Source organism: Mytilus californianus, unplaced genomic scaffold (genome assembly GCF_021869535.1).
Source record: "Mytilus californianus isolate M0D057914Y unplaced genomic scaffold, xbMytCali1.0.p SCAF_14, whole genome shotgun sequence".
NCBI lineage: Eukaryota > Metazoa > Mollusca > Bivalvia > Mytilida > Mytilidae > Mytilus > Mytilus californianus.
In genome coordinates this window covers 20,810,851-20,823,490 of record NW_026262626.1, presented here as the reverse complement: position 1 = coordinate 20,823,490, position 12,640 = coordinate 20,810,851, and the positions used below count along the sequence as shown (strand labels likewise).

At 33.5% G+C, this 12,640-nt stretch overlaps 1 protein-coding gene across 1 annotated transcript in view; it reads right to left on the bottom strand.

Moving 5' to 3' along the window:
* Positions 1–12,640, bottom strand: part of LOC127724922 (E3 ubiquitin-protein ligase rnf213-alpha-like) — a 162,369-nt gene that overhangs the window by 108,806 nt on the left and 40,923 nt on the right. Inside the window, exons 21-23 of the mRNA XM_052231925.1 lie at positions 7,686–7,844; positions 6,904–7,072; positions 2,730–2,863 (exon numbers count right to left, since the gene is read on the bottom strand). Coding sequence (XP_052087885.1) covers positions 2,730–2,863; positions 6,904–7,072; positions 7,686–7,844 — 462 coding nt within the window. The remainder of the gene's footprint in view (positions 1–2,729; positions 2,864–6,903; positions 7,073–7,685; positions 7,845–12,640) is intronic.

Genomic DNA, 12,640 nt, shown 5'->3' with positions numbered 1-12,640 from the left:
CATGAGAATGGGATGCATACCCTGCAGGTTTTGAGGTGCCTTTCCCCCAAGACCTTGAATTATTTGACATATTTACATGGTTAGGTTGCTGGAATCTAGGGCGTAAGAACACTGTTTGAAGATGGGGAACATCAGTGCACCAGCGAAATTTATGTTGGTGTTGTAAACACCTGTACTCTCTGTCATAAAAGAAGACAGAGACCATGTCATAACAAGTAATTAATTGGTATATGCGCTTTGAATACGACATATAATCTAGATAATTTTGAGGGGTAAGAGCCCCAGTTTCCAGCAACTTGTACATAATAGAAATATTGGCCATTGACCACTGACAAAGTGTTATTGACTCCAATTTGGGTTTTACAGGACCTGACTTGAACACCAATTGCCCCCCGTTAGCCTGAGAAATTAAACTTTCATTGTTATCAGATTGAAAAACATTGGAACAAACAAAGTCAATAATATCTAAATGTTTAGAGTCCACTATTGGCACCGATTTTAGGCATAACTGCGGGTCCTGCCACGAAAAAATGTCACTGACTCCAGGAACTGTACCTTTCTGTGTGTTGTTCTGGGAAGTTTCTGGTAATCCTGTCGCACTCAGTTGATTGGTCTTTAGTTGATCCACCAATGCCCGGATATAAGGGTCCTCTCCGTCTCGTTGATGGGGATGCATTTCTAATCCACTTCCGGTTATTGAACTTCCGGCTCTGATATCGGATTGAGGCTCCGCGTCATTTGCCGCCATGTTTGTCGCTCCGTTAACTTGCGTTTCCTTCACAAATGTCTTCTCCACCGCACGCATTAACATCTTTTCTTGTCCTAGCGGAATATGGAAAGTTTTGATGTCCTCTAATGTCAACAAGGACAACGATTCAATGCTGTTGAATCCATTCTTCAGCAATTCGTCAACGGTACTTTCGTCTAGTTTTTTGGCGGTTGCCCACGCTTGCACCTTTTCGATATCTTCCATTGCTGATTGCTAATGACAAAAATGCGTCTTTGTCGATTTTGTTCGAAATTTGATCAATTGAATAGTCTGAATCGTGAATGTCAGTTTACAGCGATAATCAATTCTAATCTGTGCGTGTACTTTTGCATGGTACACAAACGGGCACAACGGCAGAAAAGTTACAAAAAATACACACACTGCAACATGCGGCACAATCCAATTTTAATGACCACAAAGCCCGATTGACATCGTTCTCGGTTTCAGACAAGTAAGAGTTCAAAGTAGAAATTTCTTCGTCCGACAGTTGGAACCACTCGGGAAATCCCAGTATAGCTTTAAATTGTTCAAAAACTGATGCCATAATAAGCAAGAAACGTGACTTACATATGTGTGTTGATAAAGCACTCAATAAATAATCCAAGCGTTTATATAATAAAAAATTAGTTTCTGCATGAAACTTTGCTGCGTTCAACCACGCTAAATTTTCTAATTGAAGTGAGCGCACTACAATCACAAACCAATCAGCTAATTAGTCATGTGACTGGTCATCACTGGAAGCCCCCTTCCCATTGGTAATGCCAGTCTCTTGACCAAATAAGGACTGTTGTCCGAGGGCAGACGAGCACAGCGGCAATCCAACACCAGTCTGGCATGTAAAGATAATTATTGATCAATACTCCCCTATGATGCAAAGGCAGAGTTAATTTTATTTTGATTAATAATATATTTAAAATAAATACCCCATCAACATGTTTAGTTTTTAAAATAAGATCTTAACTCATAAAAGAAACAGATTTATCCACATGTAAAATAATAACAAGAATGCACACATGCTAACAAAGCATCACTTCTAATTTATAGTATCATAAAACCAGATCTGCCATCTTTTTCGCTTTTAGAGGGTAATCCCACGAGAGGTGTTGACCTGACCCTTATAAAACCCAATTAATAAGAGTAAATAATTTAAAAAAAACATTCAGAGGAGTACAATGTACATTTAAACCGTTTATATGCCTTCAAAACCATAAATGTTAGAATAAGTACACTAATGACATGTAGATTTTGAAAAGTTGGCAGGTATAGAAAACAGGAAGTTCAAGTAGGTATCTGACAGATCTGACATATGCACACACTTTACACTCATTGAGGTTGAGCTGCTGTCAGACCAAATATGAATCCATTGTGCAAAGTTGTTTCTGAGAAAATGTGCAACAAAATTTTTAATTTATTCAACTTATTGAAAACTTCAAAGTATGGGATAACAGCTGGTATAGAGGTATCTAACAGATCCCAAAATTGCATACAGATTACTATTAATCACTGTCAAGCTGCTGCAAAATATAAAGTCAAACAGTTTAATTAAATCTGAGAAGAGTGTGAAAAAAATAATTGTTGGATAAAAGGATGGACGGACAAACAAGGCAATTGCAGTATAGCCCAAATCTTAGAGTCAAAATAAAATATAGCTTTCTACATATAACTGTTAAAGATTCTAAATACCAAAATATCAATTAACGAGCCTCAAGTTACTTTGTTACAATTACCAGTTTGTTGGAGAGCTGAAAATATCCTGTTCAATTAAAACGAATTTACTATCAAACTTAATAATAATGTAAAATGCATAATGTAAAAATTATTTCCCTTGATCTTTTAAAATATGGATGACAAATCAATGTTTGCTTTAAGTTGCCTGAATGCCAAATGCTATATTGTGGTAAGAATTTATTTAGAATCTTCCTTAAAATTCCTCCCTATTTCCCACTATAAAATGTCTTGCCTTGATTCCCATTTCCTTCTCATTTCATAAAGCTCCTCAATGTCTTCCTCATCCTCCTCATCATCTAGTAACTGACGCTTCAACATGTCAATTGGCGACTCCTCACTTATCTGTAGAGATCTGGTAGCAAAGTCCTACAATACATGCTTTCATTTAGCTTTAGGGTGAATCAATGCTTATTGTGCAACAGCAACTATTACATGTATATCATAAACAAAATAATTTTTATCAAATATGAATAACAAGTGAAACTGCGAGCTACTGCTCACTGATGATACCCCCGCCGAAAAATTTCGGTTAACAGGAAGTTGCTGAGTGATGAATCACGGTACACTTTAGCTGACTTATATAACCCTGAAACCAAATTTCAGGAGTCCTGGTATTTTAGTTCCCGAGAAAAAAGAGACGAACATTTTCAACTTGGCTATCATGTGTAAAATGATACAAGTGTTTGGTAAACAAGAAGTTGTTAAGTGATGAATCTGAAAACACGTCACACAATATAACTGACTTATATAAACCCTGAAACCAAATTTCAGAAATCCTTGTATTGTAGTTCCTGAGAAAAATGTGACAAAAATGTTCAACTTGGCTATCATGTGTAAAATGATACAAGTGTTCGGTAAACAGGAAGTTGTTGAGTGATGAATCTGAAAACATGTCACATGGTATAACTGATTTATATAAACCCTGAAACCAAATTTCAGAAATCCTTGTATTGTAGTTCCTGAGAAAAATGTGACAATCAAAGAGCTGAAAGCTCTGAGGAAAAATGACGCCACTGTCTCTAATATTGTGATATTTTTTATGCAAGTCTTGATTTTCACATACCGTAATAAGTTTAACATTGCAACATGTCTCGTAAGCATATAATTGATATTCGTATATGTGTCTGTTTTTCAGTACAAATGAATAGGTCAAGACTATCTGAATGATCTACAGTATCCAATTACTACTGGCTGTTTTTTTGTATAAATAAATAGGTCAAGACTACCGGAATGATCTACAATATCCAATGACTACTGGCTGTTCTTTTGTACTAATAAAAGGTCAAGACTATTTGAATGATCTACAATATCCAATGACTACTGGCTGTTCTTTTGTACATATAAATAAAGACTACCTGAATGATCTAAAGTATTCTAAGTAATGTGATTTTTTTCTTGCAATTTCATTTTTCTAAATCAAGAATATAGACTACTAGTATCCTTTTCAAACCAAATGATTATGAAGAGCCTGTTGTTTGCAAGCTCTTATACCCCACATACTCATTAAATAAGTTACTAGTGACCTAGTTATTTCTGTTACTTGAAGCAAATTATATTTCTGTATATTTAGACAATAGTATAATATTGTTTTACTAGTTTTTTTTCACCTTGAAGATTAGACAAATAGGGATACTCCTTCGATTTTTTATTTCATGTCAGTCAGGTCGCTTTATATGAAACTTGAAACCACTTCTCTGCCATATTGTTATTTTATAACAACTCTGCCCTTGACCATGTTGACCCATGTAATTGATATTCATTCTTTAACCATATATCATAGTCAGTTAGTGTTTGATTTTGCACTCCCACCACCTTTCATGTCTTTCAGGTCAAATGTCTGTCTCCATTTAAGTTAATGACATTGAACAATCATGGTATTAAACACAATTTCAATAGTGATAATGCTGTTCTCGTGGGTCACCATATATTCAACTTGGGTAGCATTCCAGTTATTGAAATTTGTGTCAGATTAGGACAATGATCTAGACCTTTAGGAATGGATCTTATAATTTAATATGGAGCCATAGTAATGGGACCCCTACACGGTAACAAAAAAAAACAAGCTTGAAAGGATACAATGTCAAGCGGCAAAATCTATCACCAGAGATTACAAGTCAAAAGAGGATGGACGGGATACGTCTCTAAAATGCTTGCTGAACTGGAACTACAGCAAGATCTCCAGACAAGACGAACAAAGCGTTGAAGCCAGAAGTTAATATTAATGTAAAAAGTAGTTGAGGGGCTGATTCCCACTATTGAACCATACTGTCATTCTATAATAATTATATCATTGCGTAAGTATTTCTGTATTGGCCTTGTTATTGGTCCATGTCTTGGGTGTATTGGTCTGAGGCGAAGCGGAAGGCCAATACTGCTGGCCGAGGACCAATAATAAGGCCAATACAGAAATACACGTAATAGTATCTTTATTAATTAACTACAGTGTTACAATATTTTTTTTATTTCATTTCACAAGAGATAAACATTTTTACCTTGAAGTGGAACTATCCAAATCTCAGTTTCCTTTTATATAAGATGCAATATCTAATGATTCGGTGCCGTTTGACTGCTGGCCGAGAACCAATAATAAGGCCAATACAGAAATACACGTAATAGTATCTTTATTAATTAACTACAGTGTTACAGTATTTTTTTTATTTCATTTCACAAGAGATAAACATTTTTACCTTGAAGTGGAACTATCCAAATCTCAGTTTCTTTTTATAAGATCCAATATCTAATGATTCGGTGCCGTTTGAAGTATCTTCAGCCTTTTCTCATCTGATGAATTTTTCTACCCTTTCCAGTCACTATAAAGTGTTACAACTTTAATTTAGACACAACACATAAATAGTAATTGGAAAGGTACTGCCATTGCATGTGTAATGCAAATATATTTTTAAAAAAAATAATGTAAGAGTTGAAATTGATACAACTATCCATAAGCCAATTGAACAAAGTTGAAAGAACGAAGATTTGCACAATTACAGAATGCATATGCCTGGTTCGGGTTTAAAAATAAACGACCGTTTAAATACAAAACATGAGAAGCGACAGTAAACATTAAAAATCGATTTGTACCATCGACATGATGAAATTATGAGGTCGTCAAGAAATGAACTTTGTGATAATTTACTCGTTCCCTAAACCTGAAATAATCCCATCGTCTACTTTCAAAATGCTTTTTAAATGAATGGGACCGTCTTTAACCTAAAATATATGCCATACTGAACGTTTTGAACAGCTTGTTTATGGTGAGTAAACCTGCGTCTTACAAACAACTGTTTACTTTCAGTTTGAGTTTATCGTGTCTTACGATCCAAAAACTATAGAGACGTCGCAAGACAAGATTAGCCAGGACCCCAGGCTACGCGTGGGTATAACCGTATTACTAATTTCCGATTTTTAAAATCTTCGTAAATCTGGATAAAGACCAGTTTCTATCCAATGGATATCAAAATGATTCCGATTTTCACTTATTTTAAGGATTGTAAAGTTGAAATGGCATGAAAGGCTGACATTATTTAGGAGAACTATTTTGTCTAGCGATTGCTGATCATTGGAGGGTAAAAAGTCCAACACCATAACAAAACGGATCTATTTATCATGTATACATACCGATTGTTTACGATTGTAAGACATGTGCATAAAAGTGAAAGCTCGAATAAATATTAAAAATATAACAAAGGGATAGCTCCAAATACCATTTAATAACAAAAAACATATGGACAGGTCAAGATATCTTTTTGGTAAATAAAATAAAGTATGTAAACTGGTTCCCGTCCGACTACAACACTTTGTTCGAGTGTAGCGTAATACAAGCAGATTCCAGTTAGTATGTAAAATAGTAAATATGAAACCGAGTGCGGTAGGCGGAGGCAATAATCGACTTCCGTAAGTTCTGGTCAATGGTATCGGAAACATGCCGCTGATAGCGTCATTTTCCCAAAAATGTTCAACTTGGCTATCATGTGTAAAATGATACAAGTGTTCGGTTAACAGGAAGTTGTTAAGTGACGAATTTTAAAACGCATCACACCGTATAGCTGCCTTATATAAACCCTGAAACTAAATTTTAGAAATACTTGTAATGTAGTCCCTGAGGAAGATGCGACAAAAACATTCATGAGACGGATGGATGGACGTACTGACGGACGGACTGAAGGACAGACAGAGGTAAAACAGTACACCTTGCTTGAGGGAGATCCTAATCTTTTAAAAGACAAAGCAACCTCAAGGTGTATTAAAGGATTTGATCGCATCAGGTGTGGTTTATACTTGTCATATTTAACACAAAAAAATCATTGTTTATTGTTTCGCCCAGGCATTCTTGACCATACAATAAAATTGAACAATGCAAGAATACCACAAGCAATTATTTGCATGAAATCTTTGAATATACCAACCCTAGACATTTGTATCAAAAATTTCAATACAAATGATGGGAATCCAGAAAGATCTTGTAGAACAAGGGGACTACAGAAAGATGATGTTTCAAAGTCCTGTAACTGTCTGTTTAGAAAACTGACAAAATGATACAATTCTGACCATGAGGGATCCTTCACACCACAATGTCTGTAAAATAAGATACATGTATTCAAATAACATTATGTTAATTAATAAATTTAAAAGAACAGAGTTCCAATGTCCCCTCATTGCACATATGTTATCTGTCTACGGATAACATGCATGGATGTTTTTTGTTCTTTAAACTTTTTTTCAGATATCTGAAGAGGAATTAAGGCTTCAGAGCAAATGCAATGCAATTTCCGATAAATATATAACTAATATTTCCACCAAGGGGCATAACTATTTTCAAAATAATTGATTGACATTGATTTTGGAAATTGCAAGACAATGCTGATAATTAAACCAACGATAAAAGTTGTCTATAAATCATTAAAGGACTGTACGCGTAAGAGCCCTAACAAGCCTGGACGGCCAGTTATGATGCAACTAATCATTGACAACACACATTGTTATTTGATGTCAGAGATTGGAAATTATCACATTTATTTAACATTTGAATTTATCGGTTTTTATTACACTGGGAAATAATGGTTTTTCATTTCAACCAATGTAATAATTACAATTGTCTTATCCACATCTAATTAATCTTTTTACAACATTGTGTTAATATTCATCTTTTGAATTCATTCTAGTCCTTTTTACCAGAAAGGATTTTAACCTTAGTAATATCTGTAAGCAGTTTTCTCTGTCTCCCTCTGGTTCTTCAGGATCAATGTTAGTCAGAGCTTCATTTCCATCTAAACGACTGAGATACTGATAGGGTCTCTGGAAGATCTCACTAGAATACTCAGTCTCATCAAAAATCAAATCAGTTTCACTGTATGCTGATGAAAAAGAAAAAAGTTTAATATGGTCTATGGAAGATCTCAGTAGCATTATAACTCCGACTCATTAAACATTAATTCAGTCTAACTGAAATCTGAGGAAGAAGAAGAGTGTTTAATATGCCAATACAGGGACATTTGTTTCATCAGTGTAAACTTAAGGGTGTATAGTTTAATATGACAAACTTGCATAAAACTATGGAGAAGAAAAGAGTTTTACATAAATATTTTTTCCTATCATTTATTTTTCCAATCCTTTTTGTTTATAGAACAATCGCACTGAACACTATTTCATCAAATAGATTCAACAAAAAATATCCAAAAAGCCTGAGGCGCACATGTTATTTAATTTGAAAATTTGCCTCCATCACATTTTTTAGTTTGAACAATGCAGTTGAATTGCAGAATTATCTATCATATGTGTCATGGTCTGCATGAGTTATCTCTTCTCATTGATAAAATTACAGTATACCTAAGTAATCAAATGTACAAAAAGCTCTTAACTTATTAATGTCTTCATTAAATTTAAAATTCATGCAAATAAATTACATGAGAGTGATAAATTTGAATAAAAGAAAATATGGGAGATATGTTGAAGAGACTGCAATCAAGCAATCAACAAGAGGCTGTCAGAGTGACAGCAAACCGGATTTTCCTGCATAAGTCGAACCCTGAACAGTTGAGCAAGTATGGACACTACATTTAAGCTTAAAACAGCTCTGAATTTGGATTGTGATTGAATATTTGACACAGCATAGGTTTGTGACACAAAATGAATGTGGTTTAAGAACTGAAATACTTGAAATTGGACATTTAAATACCTATTATGGTCCAATATCAAAAATCTAAGTACATATTAGAATCAGCATATCAAAGAACCCCAAGAATTCAACTTTTGATGAAATCAGACAAAAGTTTAATTTAAGACCCTTTGGACCTCAATTTGGACCAATTTGATAAAGGAGCCCACAATCCAAAATCTCTCAATACATGGTTAGATTCAGCATTTCAAAGAACCCCATAAATAATTTTTGTTGTTGAATCAAACAAAGTTTAATTTTGGACACTGATTTGGACCAACTTGAAAACTGGGCCCAAAAATCTAATATTTAAATACAGGTTTAGATTCAGCATTTGAAAGAACCCTATATATATTTAATTTATGTTGAAATGAAACACAGGTTAATTTTATCCATAATATTTTCTGTGCAAAGGGAAATAACTCAAACTGGATAAATAGTTCTCTAAAATATATAAGATATGATGCAATTTTTCAAATTATAATCAATAACATAATAACAACAACCAGTGATGACTAAGTTCTCTAAGATTAGATATGATTTAACACTAAAACATTGCTAGAATCAGCATATCAAAGAACCAAAGAATTCAATTTTTGATGAAATTAATCAGTGTAATTTAGGACCCTTTGGACCTCAATGTAGTATTATCTTATTAATAATGAAAAGAAATACAGATTTAGATTAAGCATTTCAAAGAACCCTATATATATTCAATTTATGTTGAAATCAAACACAGTTTAATTTTGGACCCCAATTTGGACCAACTTGAAAACTGGGCCCAAAATCAGAAATCTAAATATATGTTTATTAATAGACAATATAAGCTTAGTTTTAAAAGGAGTTTACTTCATAAAAAAAAATATATACATAGCATTCAGAAAATTAGTTTTTACAGAAAAACAAACAAACTTGCCACAAAATTCTACAAACAATTTACTAAAGAAAAGAAGAAAAAAATCTAAAATTTTATTTATCATTAATACAATGTCATTTCAAAATCTATAAAACTTATCAGTAATAATTGTAACAGAATGCTGTTACGAAGTCTCCCAAACAAAGCTCCAATAATTCGTCATTCCCATTGTTGCTTGACATTGGGCAATGTCCGGTACAAATTGGTTTATGATATGCATTAGTGACGCCTATGGATTGACCCTGTATGTCATTCAAATCTTCTTGAAATTACAAACAGGAATTTATATGGTTTAGGGGTGGAAATCTCGACTGTTTACAAGTTCTCAAAAGGGGGGGGGTGATCCCCAAGGGACTCTCCCTTTATTTCATATGATTTGTTTTTTTTGTCCTGTACAAGAATATATATGGTTTAGGGGTAGGGATCTTGACCGTTTACAAGTTCTTAAACAGGAGGGGGTGGGTGTGACCCCAGAGGACTTGCCTTATATTTCATTTGATTTGTTTTATGGTCCCATACAAGAATATATATGGTTTCCGCATGGGGATCTTGACCGTTTACAAGTTTTCAAAAAGAAGGGGGGTTACCCCAGGGTATTTCCCCTTAATTTCATTTGATTTGTTTTATTGTCCCATTCAAGAATATATATGGTTTAGGGGTGGGGATCTAGACCGTTTACAAGTTATCAAAAAGAAGGGGGTGGGGGTGACCCCCATAGACTTCCCTACTGAAAATGTAAAGTGGGATTTCACTGAAAATACCAGTGGAGTTTCATCAGAGTTCCATTGGAATACCACTGTATTACCACTGGGAAATTTGGTCGGGATTTTCATTGGACATTCATTGTTTTCCATTGGGATATCAGTGGAATATCCAGTGGGATTCCGGTGAATACTCGAGTGGAATACAGTGGAAATTCCATTGGAATACCAGTGAAAACTTCGTTGGAATACCATTGTTTTCCCACTGAACATTTATTGTTTTCTACTGGGATACCAGTGGTAATTCCATTGGAAATTGTAACAATCAACCGAAGAAAACCAGTGATATTTCAATGGAAGTTGACAATTCCACTGAAATGTTAGATATCATTTTGCATGCACTGCTTATTTTTGAATGAATTAATAAGAAAACTTGAAATAAGACAATAACCATTTTAATGCAAGTCAACAATTAAAGAAATTACAACAGTTTATACATCATCCACATTTAAGACCTTTTAAACGAAAAGATCAACCTCTTTAAAATATTAACGTTGATAAATTATCATTTTTTAGTCAAAGATGTATTTACTTAATTGTACATGTAAATCATTTTTCTGGTTAAATCATTCATAAGTCCATGGTAACTTTTGGTCATCTTGAAATCTTTCACAAATGGTTTTAATTTTCAATTTTACAAATTTGTTTATTGTGCATTAACCAAACAAAAATGTCCAGTTTACATGCATACGAAATACTTTGTCAGTTTGGTCAGTTTTCTTCATCATCCATTGATATTATTCATGAATTAAGTCCAAAGTTTCTGCATTCCAATCCTGTTCCATTGTCTTCATTGATTAATCTGAAAGAAAAAAAATCATACATCATAACATGCATAGAATTTTGAATTAAAATAACATTACAATACCATGCTCCAGTCTGCAATTATTCAAAAATATATGTTACTGGCATATTTTATTTGTGTTTGTGTGTAATTTATTCACAACATTTTTACACTAAGAGCAATTTAGACACATGTATGTCTATTGTTGAAGACTATGTGTTCTCTAGATATCTTTGGCTATAGTTGTTGGGTTGCTGTCTCTTAGACTTATAACACACATCTCTTTTTATCAAAATAGACTTTTATTGTTCATGGATCAGGTGTCTCTCAAAGCCAAATAAAATAGTATGTGTGGTTCCAGTTACATCTAAAAAAAAATTAGGGTAGTTAGTTAGAATTTTTTTTATTTTATGGTTTTTTTTTACATTGAGTCTATCATGTCTATGGGAGCAACATTTTGACTTAAACAGTATTACTGAAAAATGACAAAAAAATCTTTAGGGTAGGCTATTGTTAAGACTAAAAAAAAAGGTAGGTAAGGTAATTGGAACCACGCATATATTTTTATTCAGCCTCATATTATCTTTCCCTTTGTGTTGTGTTTGTTGTTGGTTTACTATCTGGTTGAAGCATACCAGACACCTCATTTTGTTCACATAATAGCCATGATTAACCATTGTGCATGATGATCAGATCAATGTTTTTGAGATGTGTTTACAGCTTATAGATGTGAATGATTAACATGATTAATGTATTTTTATTTCAAGTGTGGGAAGGATGAAAAAATAATTCAATAAGTACCTTTCAATAATCTTATACTCAAATTTCTTTTCTGCTGCTGGTTCGTTTGTTTTCATCGTGTTTTCATATTATTGAGTGGATATTGATCGATGCACAGTCATCATTTTTGCAGCTTTGTACCTTCACCATGATCAATCCCTTTTAATATATATGGACAACCTAAAAAAAATGTAAAAACATTTTATTAATCATTTTTAATTCTGGTCATGACCTGTATGCATCATATATTACTGATATTTATCATACAATGTACATATATAATTAAGAAGCTTCTTTCAGTTAAGTATAAAGACTCTAAAACACAATATTAACCTTTAGGGATTTTTTGTGTTGCATGTCCATCCAAATCAGAACATGACAAAATTAAGTTGAATGTGCCTGACATTGTGTAGTAAACTGTAAACATCTTTCCTTGATTGTGAAGGCACACAATGTAATTCAATATTGAATAATAAAATTATTATTACATTCCCACCTCCCCCTTTTCAGAACACCAAATGGTCATCCTCAAAGTGTGAACTAACAGAGCCCATGAATAAAACTAAAGGGGGTGTATATCTTTTTTTTTAAATTTTAATTAAAAATATTCATGATGTAAAAATCAAATGTAAAATCTCTTAAAAATTACCTGTATCTGCTGTACGTCTGCCCTACATCAGCACATCGTCTCATCGTAAATTCTTGGTTCAACAGCTAATGTCATACCTAAATGTTCTGCCTTTAATGT